The following is a 22,043-nucleotide window of genomic DNA, read 5'->3' on the forward strand; positions in this document are numbered from 1 at the left end:
TGTTAATACCTCTGCTTTTCATATTACTACAGAGAAGACTAGTGTTTGTAGGATTATGTTCTCATTAAGATAAAACTAAGAAAATATTTGGGAAAAGTAGTAATAGGCTGAAGGTAATGCAGCTATCTTTCCTATCAAACCGAATTGCTCGCTTTTAAGCCAGAATTGACGTGAGATGGGACAGCAGTTGATAGCAAAAGAAGCAAAGGCAGTTTACTGAAAGAAAGTGAGTTTGAGAAGCAGTTGAGAAGAATGAAATGAGGTAGTTTAAGCATCAGTCTATCAAAGAAGCTTAGCACACTGTAAACTTGCAAATCATTCCCATCACACTTATCAAGTTAACTGTACCACCTGGCTTCTTCAAGAGCGCACCATGTCCCTTGTCCCTCCATCTCTCTCCCACTCTCAGATCATGCCTTGAGCATTTGTCGTGCTTCTGAGTGTTTGGTTGCACTTGAGATCAATGGCTCCAGAACAGGACTGAAAGGCCTCTATAACAGAAAGTATTAGTACCGTAGAACTAAATAGTTTAAGTAAAAAGAGATTTTCAGAACAATAAATCAATCTATACACATGCCTGCCTTTGCTTAAGGGTCATAATTGTCAAGAACTGGGGAACACCTACCTTTCTCAGACTCTTTTTTCCACAGTCTCTCCTGGTGGTAGCCTATGTTTCCGTACAGGGCCTGACAGTTGAATCCCCACTCCCTTCCTAGGAATGTATTTTTAACTCTTTCATGCTCTTTGAGCTGTTTGTGCTATGCACTGGCAGAACAGCAGTGTCACCTTGGCCTGGAGCCTGGAAGTATGTCATTGTCTGCAATTGCTTCCCCTTTTTGTGACTGTTGGGAGGCTCACAGATTCATAGCTCTTGTGTTGTTTTCTCCAAATATCTTCTTCCCTCCTCCCAGTATTGAATTAGATCCATTAATTTCTTCATGAAGCTCTAACGACTCACCATAGTTGAATAGTTAACCCAGTCTTCCTGATATAACCACTAGCATTCATACACTTTTTGTATCTTTGGGGCTTAGGTAATTATCTTGCACCTCCAGGCTGATCAGGGTCTCACTGAAGTCAGTGGGAAGTAGTGCAGGAAAGCCCTGAGCGAGATGAAGGTACACATGAATTTGCCACTGTGAGAAATATGACTTGAACCAGGCATAAGTTGACAGAAGCAAGGTGGTTTTACCTAAATCATCTTAGTTTCATGGATGGGAAGATGATGAATCATTCAGGGCCAGTGGAGAAAACCTAACCTTACACACTGTAGAAACCGATACCAGTTCCACTGGTTTATGATTTACCACTGTGGAAGACTAATGGTTGCCTTTGTCTCCATATTTCATCAGCCTGCTGACTTTTCTTTTATAGATATGGTTGTAGATTTACGTGGTTCTCTGTGCTTCCAGTTTTAACATAGTCATAAACTAACTCCTTACATGGTCATAAACTCCTAACAATGAGCCTTTGGTGTGCTATCTTTACATTTCTAAGGACATTTCTTGCTGAAGAAGCATACATATAGGTTGTACTGGCTTCCGTGAGGCTCTATGCAAACACTTGAATCCTCCTGCACAGAGAGCAGGATGGGGGCCAAGAGACAGCAAGCTGTCCCAAACCCACACAGTGAGTCAGTGATATGGTTGGAACTGGAACTGAGCGGCTGCTAGCTCTCAGCTTTGTCTTAAGTGCATTAGGGAGTAATGCTTCCCATCTTCTGCATTCCCGTCGGTATGAATAAATAGGCTCAAACTCCAAGGAATTTCACAAAAGCTCCCAAAAACTTGAGGACCGCAACCATATTAGCGAGACCAGAATCTCTTACATAATCCTGGAAAAATGGGTAGCACAAGCTTAAGGTTGTCATTTATCAGTCTGGAGGTTGTGGATCATTTTTTCAAGCTCAATCTAAAGGACACAGAAATCTGACTTCCTCCCTCACAGAATGGCGTTGTTATTAGCATTTTGCTGTTTCAAGTGGAGACAGCCTTTCTCCAAATAACTATTTCTCTAATAGAAGCAGAACATTTAGGGATGTTACTCTGACAGCGACACTTAATGGGACCTGCTTTTTAGAATGTATCAACAGTTCCAGTCCATACGAGGATTTTTTTATTTTTTTTTTTTAATTAACGTGAGACCCGCAGAGAGTTGTGCTGTCTTATGACCTGGTATATTAGGCAAGCAGTGGGTAATCTATCCTGGAAAGGAGGTATTTAGATGGGGTAAAGGCTGGAACTAAAGATTCCCTGACATTTCCTGCGAAAAACATCTGGATCTGTGTGAACTGGTTTAGTAAATATTTTTGTATGTTACATATGCTGTCCTTTGCATGATGAATACCTGCATATATTGCATTGCCTCTATACAACAGACATTTTGATAACCTCTATAGTACTTGCACAGTCACCAGGATTTGATACTAATTTACTCCCAAGTAACATTTCATTTGCTTATTTAAATGATGTCTACTAGTGAGGGGAGCCAGTTATAGCTGTATTTGAAAAAAAAAAAAAGGTGATTACATGATAGATGTGCTATTTTATATATGATTTTGTAAGAGTGGCTTTTGATGGGTTGGAATGTGTCTGATTTTGGAAAAGATCATGGGAAGATCAATGTGAGAGATACTTTTCCTCCTTCAGATAAGTAGACATGAAGCAGAGGAAAAGGTGGTATTTTAGGAAAAAGAAAATGTCTTTGAATTTTACTACATTCGGTATCATTCCCATAAGCTTCTATTTAAAGCTTATCACCACATTTTGGCTGCCAGTTTTACTGAATCTATTTAAACACATTTTAAAGGTGAATTACTTGGCTGTTTGATATTTTTTTTTCTATATTATGCTGCAGCAATCTCTCTGATTTTCAGTCAGATAGGAAGTGTTACAGCTTGAAAATAATAGGTTTCAAAGGCTTTTTTCCCCCACCTGTGCACGTAAAGGTCTTCCTACGTTAATAAAATATAAGGCCATCAAATGAAGAGAGCAGCTTGCTGGAAGTGCTGGAAAAGGACTGACATTTAAATTAATTTTTGGAAGTATAAATTTGAAACTTATGAAAAGAACGAGGTGTGTCTGGTGGAGTTGGATAAAGGCGAGATGAATGCGAAGGCGGTTTTTTAATGTGCTTAGCAGACCCAGCTGGAGTCTTATTTTCAAAATCTGGCCCTTACCACACACACAAAAAATATTTAAAAATAATAGTAACACTAAGTCTGATTCCCACATTGCCCTGTGTAGCCTCAGTGAAATAGCAGACATGCAAGTGGTCTGGAGATGAACTGCAAGGAACCAGCCAAGGATATATCATTTCTTCAATATCATTTTACTGGTGTTTCTTTTTTTTCACTGTTGGATAATGATTAAAAGGTAGAGTAAACGCCATCTAAAGTCTATATTGTTGGCAAGAGCAAGCCAATATAGGATTTACATTTTTATTTTCCACTTTATTTGTAAATAATAGACTCATCCCTCAAAAGTTACACATCTCACAGCATTCAATGCCATCATATAGGAATAGTTTATGTAAGTCTTTGAAGATCAGAGAATTCCTAACTTAAATCTGTGTTATCAGTGCTTCAATAACCATGTGTGTGTGTATGGTTGATCTACAAAATGAGGAAAAATGATAAAGAAACATTTTATTGTGCACCACTGAACCCACCAGACTGATTCTGGCAGGCTTCCAGTCTGAGTATAGCCCTCTGCCTTTCACTGTTTTTTCCCTATCTGTGTGACAAAAAGGACATTTATCTCATCAAAAATGGGGCATTTTGTGGCATTTCACAAGGCCCTAATTTGGTAGTTTCCCAAGTCAGGAAGCACTAAGAAGTGGACCCTCACTTCTGGAACCTGCTCCTTTCTTTACATCCAAGCAGCCCCAGTGGTGCATTCATCCCCAGTGATCATGCTCAGCTTTGAAAAGAGAGAGGCGCATGCAGTGATGTGCACCACCTTGGTTATAAACACCATGTTCCATGGCATTTTTCCATTTTTATTTTGAGAGCGAAGACTGGAAATTTAGGTTAAGCTATTTTACCATTTTACATACAAGCAAAACTGGGTGAAAGGGAAGATAGCTTGCTAAGAAACTTTGTTTAAACTGTAGCTGAAGTACTGAGGTTGGGAATGGATGAAGAATGATTATTTAAACAGCCATAAAAAGGAGCTTTCTTGGCAGTGTTTGGTATGAATGCTCTGAAAGGTAAACTCCACGTCATCCAGTGTATTTTAAATCCTGATACGTTTGAATCTTCAACTACAGTAAGTATTGATTGCGTTTGTAACTAGAATTGGTTATGCCATTTATTATGCCTGTCCTTTTAAGTGCCAGAGTCTGATGGTATGGCAACACCAGCCACAGAGTGCAGGTGCTGTTTTGTGGAGCGTGCTAATGAAAATATGAGGCATAAAGTTACCGACTTATGTCCTCGGGTCTAAATTTGCAAGTTATATACTGCACTGTCTTTGGAAGTGGTTTTGGTCTACAGGTGTATATATAAATTTTGTCTCTCTTCAGAGTTAAAGAAGCAGAGGAAGTCTGCAGGCAGAAAAAGGGGAAGTCGCTATACAATATAAGACCAAAACATGACTCCGGAATTGTAAGTAAAAACTGTAGCACTACTTCTGTTCCCTTCACTCGTTCTACCTTTTTCTCTTTTTATTTTATAGGTGTGTTATTCTTGATGTACTTTTTCGTCTGGTTCTTTTTTAAATGTTTACATTTTCAAAAAAGGTGTTAGATAAACAAACTTGAAGGCTGCCTATCAATATTACTCCACAAAATAGATGTAGCACAAGAAAGAGCAGCATGTTATTGCCCCACCCTGCCAATCTGTCTCCACCCCAGTCTTGATGTGGGATGCCCCTAGAAGGCAGAAAGGCAGTTCCAGTCTTCAAGCTTCTTCAGTCTGTATTCGCTCTCTTTTCTACAGTTACAAAACATAAGGAAGAATTGTGATAGGTACACATTTTTCAAGTTGGATCCCTATATCAAATACTCATGGCTTATGTTCCACTGATCTGGATTTGTTTGGAATAGAAACCCTAGAAAAAGATAATACTGTGCTCTCACCCTTCTCCTGAAAACAGATAAAATAATTTTAATGGTGGTAGAGGAGTAATTCTAGCCATTCAATGACACTTTTCCACTGTGATTGCCTAAGCACTGTTAGGATCATGACTGAGTTTACAGAAAATGAATATTCCTCTAGTGAAAAACTAATCTGGCTCCTCACATTAAAAATATCCCTGTAGCAACTGGCCATCAATTATATTTGTAAAATATTATAACAGAAGATTTTTTTCATGTGTCTGTGTCCCCGTCCGTCCATCCCCTCAGCATGATTTAATTCTTTTGTGCTTTGTAGTCATGGCTGTGTTACTGTTACACACCCTTGAAATGAAGCAGGTGGTAATTTACTATATTCTAGCTAACATAATCTGACACAGGAAGAAATAATATTGCATTTATTGTTTCTTATTCTGAATATTTATGGTGAGTTGGCAGTGGTTAGTGCCACAAGGGATGTAAATGGAATAACAGCTTGGTTGTGAACGATACACTAGATTTTATTTTATCAATTTTATTTGAAACCAGATCAAGATGCTATTTAAAAAGAAAAAGAAAAAAAAAAAAGAAAATAAAACAACTAACATTGATTTGGATTTCTCCATCCCACCTATATCTTGCCATACGTAAAGGCACTGAGAGCTGGGGTTTTCTTTTTTTAAGAAATAACTAAAGGTTTAATTGTTCCTGTATCATTATCATTATTATTTGAGCTGAAACTGGTACTTTCACTGTTACTGAAAATTTGATAGAGTGAAAAGCAAAGTAAACAAAAATATTTCAAGGCAATGTGTAGCTGCAGTCTGCTTCAGTTCTAGCTTCAAAGGAAATTTATTTGTGAAGTCAGTAAGTATAATTGAGCATTAGCCTACGTATTTCTTTGCTTTTCATATTTGTGTGAGGTGATTTTATGTACACTCAAATTTCTGCTTCTTTTATTTTATTTTATTTTTCAGAAAGCAAAGATAAGTATGAAAATCTGAGAGAAGAAAAGCAAAAGCCATTGTTACCTGGTTACCAAAACTTAACACGCCTGTGGGTGGGGAGTGAGGGGGAAGGAAACTACACCATCATTTGCTTTCTTGACCTTTTTGAATTCACTTTCTGTTCTCTAGCATTTTCCACCAATTGATGTGTTACTGTACATTCATTCACAAATGTAATCACTTTAATGGAGTGCCCAGCAATAGACTAGGTACGGACTTGAGACACCTTCCCTGTACTCTGTATCTCCTTTGCCACTCAAAAGTGATATTTTGTAAAGTGTATGGTACATTACAAGTAGGCCTAATCAGCATGCATAAAAAGTGGCATCTGCATCAGTTCCGAACATGCTGAAAATTGCATTAAGTTGAACTTCATAAGAATGCTACTCGATACAGTAAAACACTTCCATTCCTACTGGCAACATCTGTCTAACACAAATACTTCATGGTACTGCACTTAGATTAGGGAAAGAAATGTTACTCCTCGTGAATTGTTTGTATCCGTTTCATGTTGGCATTTGTAGTTTGTATTTTGAATCGTTAAGTGCTGTTTATACAGTATAATCAATGCTTTCCCAACTTGTTTGGTTGCCCTCCATGACTAAATATTTGTGGAACAAGATGTTTACTGTAACTATCTTTAAAATCGATAAGGCAGCATACTTTTACTTCATCTTTTGCCAGATAGTGAATGCCGGGTAGTATGGGGGTCAGAAATCCAGCATTAAAAAAAAAAGGAAAAAAGAGGGAGTAAGGGAAAGGCAGGAAAATACAGAAAAGCACAGAAGTATCATAGAGAGTATGAGAGAGATTTGGCTATTATAGTTTGTTAATATATAAAGCAGCTAATACTTTTACATGAATTTTAGAAGGTATAGTATAGTTTTAACTGCTGATCACTTAAGTCAGGCTTTTGGCCTCATGTACATGACTTCCCTTTTGGAATTAGCTTTACAGTTAATTTAAAACTCCTTTAGAGAGCCATTAAAAGATGCACATGGGGATCGACATTTATGGAAAACAGTAGCCAATTCTAGTGACAGAACATAGACTACCAACTAATTGACATCGATTTCACACTCAACAGTATTGCAGACTTTTCCTCCAGGCTTTCGGTGTCCCTGACTAGGAGGTTAATGATTGAAATCTGTGACTTCGGCCTTCCATTTTAGACCACATGCTTAATTCCTATTTGCGATCCCAAATTTACTGTATCGGTTCTGATCTGCTCAACCAATAACAACCCCTTCCTCCAGTCCTAATTTAAGAGCCCCAAACCAATCAGCATGATCGATAACATTTTTCTTTCAAAACACACTTTTCCTGAAAGCAGACTGTGTGTGCAACTGAGTTGGATGCACGTGCTCACAACCTTGGAGCCTGAAAGACACTGGGGTAAGGCAAATGAGCTCTAACCTGCTGGGTTGGGTTATTCCCTATCTAATCTAGCACATCAAGAGACATTCCTACCTGTCCAGAGGCTAATAAACCCTACAGGGTGTCCTAAAAGGAAATGCGAAATGTGACCTCAGGAATCCGTTATTCTTCACGTATACCAAGCACTAGAAAATATATTTTTTTTCACTATGTGAAAAGCAAGTCTCCTGTTGCTGACAAACCTATGTGAAAATCTGTACTTGTAGTAATTTCTGGCAGGGATATAAATTACCAAGAATGGAGTTCTAAAATTTTGTGTTGATGGGAGTAACATTACTATTTGGGGAAGTAAAAAGAGGAGATTATTTGCTGTTACAACTAACTTATGGAAAAAACTTTAAAAAATAAAGCTATTTTAATGGCACTGATTCAAATCCATGTTTGTATTTATGTAAACAATAGTCTTTTCCTCTTAACTTTGCTCCTAAGTGCAAGGATGCAGTAGCATGTTTTCATTTGTAGCCTTCCTGTTCCCTTCAGTACCTACAGTATGTATATTACTATAGTAAATGAAATAATAGATCATCTAACAAAGATCACTATGTGCAATACTGTATTTAGTGTTTCTATTTCAATTTTTTTAGAATGTTAATTTATATGAAAATAAAAGGAATAATAATGAAATAACTGCCTTCTCTCTTCACTGTCAGGCTATGATGCAGTTTGCTAGCAACCCTTTGCTCCCTAAGCACCACGTTCCATTCAGGCTCCGGTGATCAAGGGAAAACCTTTGTGAAGGGATCAGTGGAAACGGGGCTTCTCTTCCCTTGCATTTTGGAAGGAAGTGACAATAATTCCCAGTTATGTGGATACGTTACCTTTCCCCCAGGTGGTGGTAGCGGGGAGTTTCGGAGTCCTTTACCCAACCAGACTACGTATCACTCACTTCTTTGGCTTGTGCATGCCTTCCGTACTGCATTTGGCTCAGGTTTGTAACCTGTTCCTACTAACACTGCCTACATAACAGCCTCAAGAAATTGCTAGTAGGGCAAAAACATGCATTAAAAAGTATTATCAGCGTACTATAATGTCTTTACATATATATATATGTATATGTATGTACAGTTTATATCATTAAAGCGTTGCCCAGCAACCTGGTAGGACCGTCACTTACATACATACTACCCTTTTCACTGAATCTGCAGCATGGATGCTGAAAGTTATTTGCAAGCCTCTTTGAACAGTGTCAATGGTTGACTGCAGCTGGTGGTACCATGTTATGACTTTAAGATACAAGCTGCTAGATAGATTTTCCTCTTTCATTTTACTCAGGCCCAACCTATGTGGTTGAACACGTCTCTCTTTTACATGGCTTCACTCCAGCCTTTCTTCAAACTTCCACACAAAGTAAAGTAGCCCACTATGTGCAGCACCAAAGTTGACCCACAGCACTCCCAGAGTGGCTTCGCAGCATAAGTTTCACCGCTGTGCTTTTGGGTTTTTTTGTTTTCTTTTTTTAAGTGGCACATGGCTTTTTACAGAATTCTGGACTAATGGTTTTTTGTTTGTTTGTTCAGGTGTGTTTTAAAGAGGTTGAACACCCCATTGGTCCCCTCTCCCCCCATTTACTGCAACGTTGATGAGTTGGCTGTAGTCCTACGAGAGCTCTCACGGGCAAAATTCTGAGCCTTTGTTGATCACCAACACTACATATCACTCACCATTACTTAAACAAATGCAGCAGCTAAACAAGGACTTTCATACCTGAGCAGCAGATGTGACTTACTGAGAATACCAGTCTGCTTTTTATGAGGAGCTAAGACAGTTCATGTTGTTTTGCCTCCAACTTAAAGCCTTTCAGAAGCCTGGTACTTTGTTACGTGTCATGACACTGTAGTGGTTAGGGTTTTTTGTAGCAACTTTCATCATCCCAAAGCATTTCCAAAACTTAGTTAAGTATTAACCAGCAGTGGCAGTGGGAATACAATTAGGGACATCTTCCATAGACTGACTTTTTTTCTTGCCCAGCGTTTCAGTGATCAGCTTAAAAAGTTGGAAGCAGTTATTAATTTCTTTGAGAGAAGATAGAGCAAGTCTTTGCATTACAATTTTTTTTGTTGCATACTCTAGGTTAATAAGCAAAGCTGAGTTTGTGCCAAGTCCATTACATCAATTACTTAAGTTACACCAATTTTAAACTGCTATGGACAGAAAAAGTGGAACCTGATGGAGCTGAGTATATCTGAAGATTGCATGAACAGGTCAGTAAAGGGAGGAGACAGAAAACCGTGCCTGACACCGTTCAGATCTGCCACGTATCAATCAAATGGGATTCATGTCTCAGAACAGGTTTTCCAAGCCATTCTCTTGTTTATGACAGACCCATCTGTACCTGTGCTGTACCTGACGTTCATCCAACCTGGCTGTAAAGCCATGCAGTAGTAAGTCCATTGCCTCAAAAAGATAGGCTCTTTCTTGAAGATAAAGGGTCCCCATTGAGTCAGCGCTATTTTCTCATTTAGTCCCAGCTGCAGCTGAAATTTAAGCTCTTACAAACGTCATTAATCACTCACCCCAAATTGGGGCCCTGCCAACACAGAAGTTCCACGGTGGTAGAGTGTAACATCATTGTCCTCCTCCTTCCCCTGTCCCACAACACCACAGTTTAAGACCTACTGGAGCTATCTGACCTACAGCTTTTTTCATCTACCCTGAGAGACTGGCCTTGCTCCTGGGTTGCTTCCACAAGGGGGAGTGTTTTGGATTACAGTGTATGCCCCTGCACGGTGGTTCAGCAGTTGGGCGGCAAGAGGCTGGAGCTGGAGTCTCGGCCGTACCGCGAAGAGCAGATGTTCGGGTGGGTGCTGGGCAATGAAGCTACCTGTGAAGCAGGAGAGTGGTGAAGAGACGGATGGAAACGTGAGGGGTGTTGGAGGAGGTCGCTGCCTGAGCTCCTTTGAGTCGATCGACAGAGGCGCTTGTGAGTTCTGAGCAGAGGGCCCTAATCACGCTTAGGTAGCTAAAGCACAGCAAACCAGTAATTCTCAAACCCAACAGCTACTTAAAAAACCAAAAAAGTCCCCAAGCCCATGAAATTGCTGAACTGTGAGAGGAATTGGACAAGGGATGGAGAAGGGAAGAGAGCAAAGGGTTCCTGCAGGTGTCTGTTATAGCATCGTAAAGCACAGCCTCCTTTGCTAGCTGTGGTCTAGGTGCTCCTGATTCTTTCAAGACCCATGACAGGTATCTCTCCTAGTCACATGGAGGTTCATTCCTCAGTGTGAGAACTACTTTTCCTCACTGGCGTCTTCCTTCAAGATTATTTTGCTACTACCTTTTCTCTGGGTTGGAAAGAAAAAAAAGAAAAAAAAAGAAAAACCCCATTTCCCTGCCTTTGGCGAGACATACGGTATACTTATCCAAAAGCTGACAGCAACCATTAAAGCTCACCTATAGCTTAACATATACTTTTTTTTCCCACCCTCTATGAGTAGTTTGGTGCCTGTTACATAAGGATCTAGCCATATTTTAAGCAAAACCACTTAGGTCAGGGTAATAGTTACTTCTCTTACCACAAATGATGCCAGCAGTTCAGCCAGCGCTGGAGCTTTGGTTGTTGTCTTGTCAGTTAACCAAAACACCAGACTTTTTGTGCATGCAGAACCAACTCCAGAATCTAGGATTAGAGCAATTTATTTTTACCTCTTGCCTTGCAGGTACTTTTGAGGCGGGGTGGGAAGAAGTAGCTAAGTTTTCCCAAGCTGTCAGGATGAGCCATCATTTACCTGTATCAGGTAGGGTCAAAAGGAAACTGGAGAATATGCTGATTAGAGAGCAATTTGGACACAAGGTGTTGAAGCAAAGCCCGTACACCTGAATGCCATATAACCCTAGAGTAGCTTTATTATTTAATCTATAATTTAATAGTAGACCTATAAAATAATTACATTATACTTAAAGCATTTCTTCATTTTTTGTTTTCATTTATAAAACAAGAATTAAATACAGTTTTAACCATTACAAGCTCAACTCAGTTTTTACATAAACACAGCTCCCAGAAGGAGTTTTAAGCTGCAGCATATTCATATTGCAAACTGGTGAAAAACCCAGGCAGGGCATAGCTTAAAGATAAAGATTCTTGCACATTTTTCTTAACTGAAGTAACTAGGGTGCTTTTTCTCTCTCGAGTCCAAAACGCCTGACTTTCAGTTCATTTCTTTCAAGTGGAGACTGAGATCCCTGGAGTCTTAGCAGACTATAGCTATTGCCACCTCCCCCCCCACGCCCGACCCACACCAACACTCTCAAGCCTGGACTGGATGGTGCCCATTTGGTGGCTGGCACGGCGCTGGCAGCGCAGCAGCGACAGCCTCCAAAGCAATCCCTGTGCGAGGAGTCCCTGTGCACGTCTGATACACTGAAAGATCACGGCAGGAAAGGCACGGCCGTTCACGTAAGAGGGCTAACAGACCTGACCAACCTCATCCCGCCCGTGCCAATCCCCATAAACCGCTTGGTGAGCTCTCGTGGAGCTCAGTCTTGAAAGCCTCTTAGAGCTGCCTGTCTCGCATAATAGAGACCTGTGGCACTGAACCCCTGGCTGGCAAGAGTGCTAAACACATTAACCCCTTGGAGTGGCTGCATGTGAAGAGGCTGGTGGGAAAGGGCTCCCGCAGCAAGCTGGTTTCACTAGGTGCAGATGCTGAACTGAGAGACGTGCATCAGGGAGTTGGCATGTCATTTTTAATTTGTAAGCTTCAGATAATTGAGCACGCACGGGCTTTGGTTAGGGGGAAGGCGCTGGTTTGTCTTGAGACATAGGATTTTAATGCAGCTGGGACTAATACAGATCAGAACTGTAACAAACGGGATATACAGGACATGCTAAACTCCATCAGCTGAATAACAACATAGCATGATTTAAAATGAACTCCAAGTGTTCAGCAACACTGATTATGTAGGACTCAAAAACTGAGTGGACCACCAGTACTGTAGCAATTACAACGTTCCCCCTGCTCCTACAGATTCGACCCATTCCAGCGGCACCGTCTGATGGTTTTTTTCCTTCAACACTAACACATTAACATGGTTTCAAATCATGGGCAAGACACCACTCCCAAAACCTGATGACACTGATGCAGCTTTTGTATTCAGTCCAGCAACAACCAGATTTTGTCCTTTGTGTGACAGTGCTTTTATACCTTAAGGGAAACATTGTTCCCTTAAGTGTTCTCAGCGCCTCTCCCACTACCTTCCCACCTTCCCCTGTCTGAGCAGGCATAAATATAAGGTCGTAAATGGATGTTGTCCTTTCTGGAGTAAGAAACACACACATCTAACACACAAAAACCTACCGAAAGCCTAGTTAAACCATGTCCATTTTAAGCCAGGCAGCTGACCTAGCAACCGAGCCTCTTACTCAACATATTTTAATCTCTGGCATATTCTGCCACAAGAAAAATATACACGGCTAGGTCTATAATACTTTAAACAGCTGTTTACTATAGCTAAGTTACAAAATAAACACTGCTGCAGAGACCACGTGTTCGATATACTCTAACCACGACAGCATCAGAACCCACCCTCAGTCTGCTCTGTGGTCATGGTGGCTGACCCAACGCCTCACCCTCTCCCCCTCACTTCTTATCTGCTGTTCAGACAACAAGCCCAGACCGTTTGTCATTGCACAATTAAAGTCATCTTAAGGAGATGAGCCTCACTGGAGAGTCTCACTTGCTTTTTGCACATTACTCCTCGTTTCTCTCCCTCATCTGCGTCCCCCAGTCCCGGGCAGCACCCCAGCACTTCCAAGCGGGAGTGGCAAGCTCCGGACCAAAGCATGGGAAAGGCGTTCTCGTCTTGTGGAGGGGACTGGAGTGTAGGGCAGAGGGCTTTACTCCACACAGTGGAAACATTTAATGCTGGATTCAGCCAACTGGTCACTTAGATGAGCAATCCCAACTTCTGGGAGCCTGCTCCACTCCAGAAGATCCAACCGCCAGATGATGTCGGAAATACACTGAAACTTTATGGTGAAGTGCCTAACGCAGCCCATTAAAAAGCGTTATTCCAGTAGGCAAGCGACAAGGAGTCTTTCCTTGTTGGAGAGATGCCTCCTGAAAGAAAACAAAACACAGGGGAAAAAAAAAAAAAAGAAAAAGAAGAAACAAACCAGCAAAATGGTCAGTCTGCTCAGTGGGAGAGGAGAGGCCGCAGTAAATCTGGTGGGGGCAACCCCGAGCAGTAGTAGCTACACGCCTCCTCTCACAGTTTGCCTGAGTTGTTAAGATTCACAGACATGCACCGGCACTGCTTGACCTTCTGAATTTTCTTGAGTCGGAAAGGTGGGTCCAGCTCAGGGCACTCCAGCTGCACGGTCGAAGAGGTGACCTTGTGTGGCTTGCAGAAAGCACAGGACTGGAAGGACTCCTCCTCCTTTTTCACGTGCCGTGGTATGTAGAAGGAGTTGCACTGCCCATAGCAAAAGCGGTTGATGATGGTGCGGCTTATGCAGCCCTCCTCGCTGACAGTCTGCCGCAGGGGCTGTGTCTTGCACCAGTCGCTCTTGAGGTACTTCCTTTCGGTGACCACGAGGGCCTCCTGGCTGGAGGCCAGCACCTCCTTATTCAGCTGCTGCCTCCGCTCCGAGTGGTTGCTGCTGCCGTCTTTGTAAGGGGAGGGAATGGCGCCTGCAGGACGGTTTTTCCTGGTGTCTGTTACCGGAACTAGCGCTGCCATCAGAAAAACGGACAAGGCAAATTTCCAAATCATCCTGTAATGGCAATACAAGTAGTTGTTAGGAGAGACACATTTTCAAACCACAGAACTGTAATGGAGTTGAACTTTAGGCAGGCTTTTAGAAGTGGAGGTCTTACTGCCTTTGTAACCCCACCACTCTTCCTAGGAGATCAGCTTTACTCTAGGGTGCTTATTTAACATGAAGAGGCCAGGCCCTGTGGGAAGTCACATCAGTGCCCCCTGACCCCCCCAAGCTCTCCAACTACTCTTTTTTTTTCCCCCCATAGGGACACTGCTGCTTTGATTGCTGAAACAGTGATTTTACAGAGGTCTCAGCCAGAAAGGTTTTCTCCTCTGTAAAATCCTGGGCCAAACAGCTGGGCAAACTCCTGGCTAGCGAAGACTCAGGAGGCTCCTGCCAATACTGTGACAGCTGATTTGGGGACAGCAGGGGTGAGGTGAAGGGAATACCAGGTTACACAAGGTGAACTCCCATCTGCCTCGTCAGCCCCCCAGCCCCTGCCCAGCCTCGTACCACACAGAAAGTAGTGAGAGGTGTCCAAAAGTTTATTTTTATTATTTTAAATTGCTTCTGAAGTTTCTTGGGGCTTTTATGGCACTTACAGGCTTGCATTTGCTGCCTTTGTGGGAGGCTGAAAACTTGATGGATTTATTCTTGCAGTTAAGACAAGATGCTTAAACACAACTTTGAGGACTTCATTACTGCGCTGCCTCTTAGGCAAATGGTTTAAGAAAGTTTGTAAACAGGAGAGAATTCAATATTTATTTTAGATGTTAAGGAACAGGGTAGAGCATGAGACATTTGCTAAGCTAAAATAGTCAGCCAGTTGGCAAAAATATTTTTCCCTATGGTTGCCTATTACAAATTCTTGTCCTGTGGAGCATCTCTTACCAGCTCTTGGATTTTCATCAACCACTTGTCCAACTCATTTTAGTAATGTGTCTCGATGCGCTTCCAGGATATCGGAATAGACATACTAAATTTCCTCCTGAGGTCAATGCTCACCAGTGAACTGCCACAACTCATTTGACAGTTCATTTCAAGTTGCTCTCCCTGGGAAGGGAGAACAGAGGGTCTCTAGGGTGCCAGAAACGAGAGCAGCCCAGAAGCCTCCCGTTCGGAGGCAAGGACATTTTGGGTTTTTCTAGAAGTGCTCTGCTCACCTTTGTTCTTAATGGACTGTATTTTTATAATAGCGTACAGCTAAAAGTCTCATCCCTTTCTCCCCAGTAAAGGTGCAAATCCTTCCAAGTAATTATTTTTTTTCCTTTTACAATGATGCAAAGACAAAAAATTTCTGTCACGCTGGCAAATATAGATACGTCTAAGACGACAGACACTTCAGATGTTGCATGGGTACTCCTAAGTTGAAAACATGCCATTTTCCAAACAAAGACACCAACATATCAAAAAAGCGTTTGCAGCAAAGATGCAAGAGAAGATGACAACAGCAATAACAAATACTTCTCACCTAACAAGACCTAACATATTTAACCCTTATGGAGATAAAGAGAAGGAACACCTACAGCATACTAGGTGAGATAACATCCCTTTAGGTGACTTTCTAAGTTTATGAGGTCTCAGTGTCACAGTGACTAAATTTCTAAGGGGAGAAATTTGAAGTCGTTGTGGATTAACCCCAGGTGGCAACTGAGCACCACACAGGCACTCGCTCACTCCCCGCCTCCCAGTGGGATGGGGGAGAGAATCAGAAAAGTAAAGGTGAAAAAACCTCATGGGTTAAGATAATAACAGTTTAATAATTGAAATATAATAATAATAATACACAAAGCAAATGATGCATGATGCAATCGCTCACCACCTGCTGACCGATGTTCAGCCAGTCCCCAGTCAGTGGCCCCCTTGCCAGCTTTCCCTTAGTTTATATGCTGAGCATGATGTCATATGGTATGGAATATCCCTTTGGCTGGTTTGGGTCAGCTCCCCTGGCTGTGGCCCGTCCCAACTTCTTGTGCACCTCCAGCCTTCTCAGTCACTAGAGCACGAGCAGCTGAAAAGTCCTTGACTTAGTGTAAGCACTACTTAGCAACAACTAAAACATCAGTGTGTTATCAACATTATTCTCACACTAAACCCAAAACACAGCACTATGTTAGCTACTAGGAAGAAAATTAACTCTACCCCAGATGAAATCAGGACAGAAGTGCTGAAGGAAAGGCAAGTGCTAATCCTACAGCTGTGAAGGGAGGATGTTCTGATGTAGAGTTAAATTTCACCAGCCTGTGTGCTTGAAACAGAACCACCTTTAAATGGAAACCAGTATTTCTAAAACCCAAATAAGCTCATTCATCTGCAACTGTGCCAGCTGCCCACTGACACCCATTGCAGCCCTGGGTACTTTAAATCAGTGGCCTATTTTCATGCTGCTTAGCATTCAGCACACAAGTCCAGAAGTTTTGTCCATGGTCTTTAAATGAAGCAAGACTAGGCTTGGCTTTGCTTGCAGGTATTGTCGCCAAGACCATTGGATGTCAACCCACACAGCCAGGCCAAAACCTAATCAGGTAATTAGTTTCAGTTGAATATAGTGTTCCACGCTTCCTTTCAAACTGTTCTCATGTTATTCTGCACTGATGGCTGTATTTCAGTAGTAGATAAAACAACTGATCCCTGCTGCTTTGCGTTTTATATAGAAAGGGGAGGGAAAGCCCCAGGAGTCACAAGCCTACATCTTCTAGAAAAAGACAGAGATGAGCTCTCCACAAGCTGCCTTATGCCAACACTCCTCAGACATACTCTTCTACCTTTCTCTTGAAACACAAGCCCACAAAGCAACTGTGATAACTCTACTGTCCTTCAGGGAGGGAGTTTGGTCCTTTTCAGCAGGGATATCACCCTTCCAGTCTCATTTCTCTGATCCTGGTGGGGAAGAGGATGGTACAGGACCAGAGGCACATCACAAGGAGAGACACACTTTTACCCCACCCCTTCCTCTTTCCTTTGGGAAACCCTGCCTTACCACACCCGCCCTTTCTCATCAGAAAATGCAAGTTTAAACCGTTACCCTTTCATGTCAAGGATGGGCCCAGGTAGAAATCCTGTGTAGGAATTCAGGAAAGCCAACAGAGAGCTAACAACTCAAAGTCTACAATATAGAGAAATATTATAGTAGCTTTCTAATTACTGAAATAGTTTTATATAGGCACAGCGAGCCATTCAACAGAGTAAGTAGGATTTATTCAGTAAGTCTACATTTATAACTAATAAAGCATTATTAATCAAAGCCACTATTGTGAGGTTATAAACCAAACACTGCAGTACATGTTAGCAAGTACTTCTACAGACTGGCAGGAACGCACCACCTATTTCTGCCATTGATCTTTATCAAACCCGTACCTTAAAGTGTTTACATAATAGAATAATAATCTATTTTACACTAGCGGGTCAAATGTGCATCCTGTCAAATCACGGAATTTCTAATCACAGGGTTGCCCCTTACTAGCCTGCAAATCACCCCTTTCTAAGCCCTGGCACACAAACCCCCTATTCAAGCAAGTAAGGGTTCAAACAAGGTCACCTGCTGCCAGCAACATGCCAATGACTACATATATTTTCAGTGCTCACACGCAAAGAGAAACCTCAGTATTCTCAGAGAAACAGAACATTTTGGTAAAGTCAGTCTGAATGCAAAGAAACATGGTGAATGCTGTCTGTCTGCGGGCAGAGAGGGACGAGAAGAAACACAAAATATACTGGAGAAGAATCTGGCTTCTGGCAAGAGCAGGGCAGTTCTGTCCCACTTAGATATCACAGAATTGAACAGCATGTGGCTGAGACCAGGCAAGCGAGAACTGCCTCAGGAAACCAGCGCCTCCAAAACCGGCAGAAATGCCAGCCCGGGCCACCGTTCCCGCTGCTCTGCAGGGTCCCCGCAGCAGAGCCAGCAGAACTTGCCATGTGACAGTTCTCAGCTTCCTCAAGCGCTGTTGCCAGCTGCTGCCAGTTCCCCCTACCCCTTTTTGCCAGTGCATGAGCTGGTGCAGAAAATAATTTAACCTGAGACTAGACACCAAACAAGGCCTAGCTGCATTTACATTTCACATGCAAAGTTTTTCTCTCTTTGAGATAAGGAAATCAGCATCAAGTATGAGTTCATAAAGTCATCAAACCCATCACACCGGAGCTGGGCTATCAGGTACCCAGGAGTGTAAAAAATCCTTCACCAAAGAGGCAAGAATGCCAAGAACCAGCTCTGTAATCCGGAGAGGTCAGGGCACTCAGCTAGGAGGGGAAGACCCAGGATCACTGTGTATGCCCTTAGCTTTATTTCTTGTTTGTATCCAATTACTGTGTAACACAAAATATCTACCAAGGCAGGCTCCCTCTTGCATACCGACCTTCTGGCCCTATAACTCATGCATTCTTGAAAGCAGTCCAGCTCTGGAGCAGGACAGGCAGCAGTGTAACCCCCAAAATAGCCTATAGTTTTGTGGTTAGGGCACTCCTCTGGGAATTGGAGTATTGGATTTGACCTCAGCATTCAAATGCATCGTTTTTCGACAAGCGGGTGCTGTGGTCAGAATGACAGGGCAGGAGGTAAGAGCAGTGCCTATCTGTGCTGAGTGACTGCGCCACCGTTTCCTCTGGTTTTCAAAGGCGTGACTTCCATTTCTAAGCTCAGGATGCAGTTTCTGACTAGGAATTCCAGTTTTGTAGATCAGCCTACTTCAGCATTGCAGGTGGACAGAAAGAGAGCGATGTAACTGGAAGATCTCTGTGATGTTTTCTGTTAGCTGCTCAGGAAATCAGCAGGTGAGACCCGCTTGTTTTAGCATGCAACACCTACAAAGCACTCGGCATTATCAGCATTCCTGGAAGCATCCAACTCTCTGATACAGATGTGTCACGATCTTCACCAGGCCTTCCTGGGAGGGGTTCAGAAAAAAAGCCACCGCCAACGGTTTACAGAAAACAAAAAAATCTGCAAAACCTGTCTTACCATGGAACTTGAGAGCCTACCTGATGGATGGATTCAGCCTGTAAATACGTGTGGAAGATTTAGCACTATAAACCTGTCCTACACCCACCAAAAGCACCGTAAGAGCCAATGACTAGGAAGACAATAAACAAATTCAGAGATACTTTACTTTTTGAAAAGTTTTAATTTAATTAACAGCTGAGGAGTTTGCCTTGGAAAACCGTTTCTCTTCAATTACCAGCAAAAGGCAGGAATTTTAGGCTAGGTTAAATCAGGTGTGGTTCTGTGGCACAGACACAGTCACATTTGACCACCTGCATCACTCTTTTAAGGTTTCCACACTGCAAACTTCAGAGACATGAGAGGTCTCCTTTGGAATCAGCTACTCAGCCGATTGTGGGAATCCATGTTACCAGAAAATTTTCTACTCCCTGCTTACTTTTTTATTAGACCTACTCAAACAAAAATCTGTAGAAACCAGATGTATGTATATTAATGTAAGAACACAGTGTACATGGTCAGTTCTCAGCATTTAAGATGGGACACAAGAAGTGTTCCTTGAAGACAAGCCAGGCAATAACTTTGCAATAACTTTTCAAAGAACTAAAACTTGGCGTTAGCAACAGATGCGGGAAGCCAGGAAATATCAGATTCTCTACCAGGAAGCCAAAAATACTATTTATTTAATTTATTAATGGTTAGGCATGATTCTAATGGTACAATGTTCAAATAAAGACTATACAAATCAGGCATCTTTGTGCAACAGAGGCATTTGGTGCTAACTTCTTCCTTTTAAGTACCCTTTGGAAACTATTGCTCCAGTTTCTCAACAACGTCAGCAATAGCTGAACACTGTATTATATCTTCCTTTTCACAGAGCCATGGGCCTCTAAGTAAATCATTCCATCATTAATAGATTCTCATGATTAAATTGCCAAGACTGAGGCCAGCCACAACAACAAAACATGTAGGAGGTGGTGGGGGACGGGACCAATCTTAAAAAACCCTCAGTAAACACAGTACAACAGCTAGAATACGTTATTTGGACATTCAGATTTTAAAAATCCCTGCATTTTAGCAGTAAAGAAGAGTTACCATGCACTAGGAATACTAAACATCACTTTTTAAAACCACTGCATGCAACATCAGAGGGAATAATTGTTTAAAAAACAATAATTAATGCCATTACAAGCAGAAGTTTTTCCATTCTTGCCCCCTAAAAACCTTCTATAGTGATTTGAGAGAAAGCTAGTTCATTGCATCACAGCCCTGACAGTAGGTGGTAGAGGGAGAAAACGTTTTGCTCAGATTTAATGAACTCCTTGTACCCTCACTGGATGGACTGGATTGGAGATCCTTCCTCCTCTCCATCCTTCTCTCTCCCTCACACCAGCACCTCTGCCCACAGTGGCCCAAGCATGCCCACAGGGAACACACCACAAAGCTGTGAAGGAAACAGGAAAGGTCTGCCTGCAGGCTGGGCGCCTCAGGAACCACACTGTCCTGTCCAGGCTCTTGCTCTGTTTTTGAAAGGGGAAGGTGGGGCTCGGGTTCCCTGATGCCAGCCCACGGTCCTCAGCAGAGGACAGCAATTCCCCCATAATGCGAGAACTTAGAAGTTCTCCTTGTCAAGACAGTTCCTGAAGACACTGAATTTAAAATATTGAAAAGCAGAGTACATCATAAACAAAACCAAAGTACACAGAAGAAATGCACTGTTGGTGACAATCTATGCTAGGAAAAAGCTAGTTGAGAGCAACTTGGAGGGTGTTGCATCATACTAGTTTCAGCTCTTAGTATAAATTTTCCACAACCAAGAACTTTATCTTCATTTTTTTCTGAAGAGGCTGTGAGTCTAGAAGAATTCCTGGTCTGTGCACAAAAATATAAGAGGAAACAAGGACTTCACCCATTATCCCTGTCATATTCAACGATGTGTAATGTGTTGGATATGTTATTTTTAGGACAGGAGCAATTAATGAAGAAAACCTGAGGGTAAACTCACCCTTCTTTCTTATCTACCTTTACTGCCTCCAGAAATATAACCTCCAGTTGATAACCACTGAACTATTCCTTCTTTCAGGAACTTCAGACAAGCTCATTTGAAACAGGTTAGAATGCAGCTGCTCACCTCACCAGAGTTAAGAGATCTCATTACTCCAGTGCTCCTCTTTGCACTGACATCCTGCCAGGAAGTGTATTGATTTAAATATTGTATTTCTGATCTATGGTATTAGGCTCTCCACAGGCTGAAACCTTCTTGCCTTGCATAGCTTCTAAACCTGTGCTTTGCTTTATTCTTTTAAGAAGTATTAGTATTAGAGGAATTGAGAGAAATTTCTCATTTTTTAAAGGCAGGACAAGGACTTTGTGAGGAGAGTCTCTGAAGCTTTCATTAGCTGAGACATCAGTTTTTATCTATTATATCCAAGATATGACTAGTCTTCCAGAAGATTGGAGGGAGGAGGGGGGTATTGGTGGAGCCAGCCCTGGTATTTTTCTTTGGGATACATTCACTAACACTTATGTCCATGATAAATACCAATGCTTCCCAAAAAAACACACACACAAACACGTAAGTGCAATTACTAAGGCAATCACCCAACCAGAAGAAAATAGTGAAGGAAACCATGATCCAAGTTGGGGGTGTTTTTTAAGGCTGAATGTTAGCCAGGTAATACAGTGAAGCAAGACACTACCAACTCCATACTGCCCTGTATTTATCAGTAGCAAAGATTCCACGACCGTGTCAACGGAAGAAAAGCTGCAAGAAATGTAAAAGGTAAGTCATCCTACAGTAGCTCTGGTAATGCAGCAATACCATTTTTAGGGGAACATGAATACACAGAACTCCGACGAATACTAGCAGGTAACTGGACAAATGCTTTTTCGAATACTGTTATGA

The 22,043-nt window shown here is 41.9% G+C and overlaps 2 protein-coding genes across 2 annotated transcripts in view; one reads left to right on the top strand and one right to left on the bottom strand.

Annotated features, from left to right (window-relative positions):
- The window catches only part of FMN2 (formin 2), a 159,588-nt gene extending 151,483 nt beyond the window's left edge, over positions 1 to 8,105 (top strand). Inside the window, exons 17-18 of the mRNA XM_064445773.1 lie at positions 4,525 to 4,606; positions 6,033 to 8,105. Coding sequence (XP_064301843.1) covers positions 4,525 to 4,606; positions 6,033 to 6,059 — 109 coding nt within the window. The 3' untranslated portion in view covers positions 6,060 to 8,105. The remainder of the gene's footprint in view (positions 1 to 4,524; positions 4,607 to 6,032) is intronic.
- A 3,212-nt stretch (positions 8,106 to 11,317) lies between these two features.
- Positions 11,318 to 22,043, bottom strand: part of GREM2 (gremlin 2, DAN family BMP antagonist) — a 40,530-nt gene continuing 29,804 nt past the window's right edge. The window contains exon 2 of the mRNA XM_064445779.1: positions 11,318 to 14,211. Coding sequence (XP_064301849.1) covers positions 13,704 to 14,210 — 507 coding nt within the window. The 5' untranslated portion in view covers position 14,211 and the 3' untranslated portion in view covers positions 11,318 to 13,703. The remainder of the gene's footprint in view (positions 14,212 to 22,043) is intronic.

This window comes from Phalacrocorax carbo, chromosome 3 (genome assembly GCF_963921805.1).
Source record: "Phalacrocorax carbo chromosome 3, bPhaCar2.1, whole genome shotgun sequence".
In the NCBI taxonomy this organism is placed as follows: Eukaryota; Metazoa; Chordata; class Aves; order Suliformes; family Phalacrocoracidae; genus Phalacrocorax; species Phalacrocorax carbo.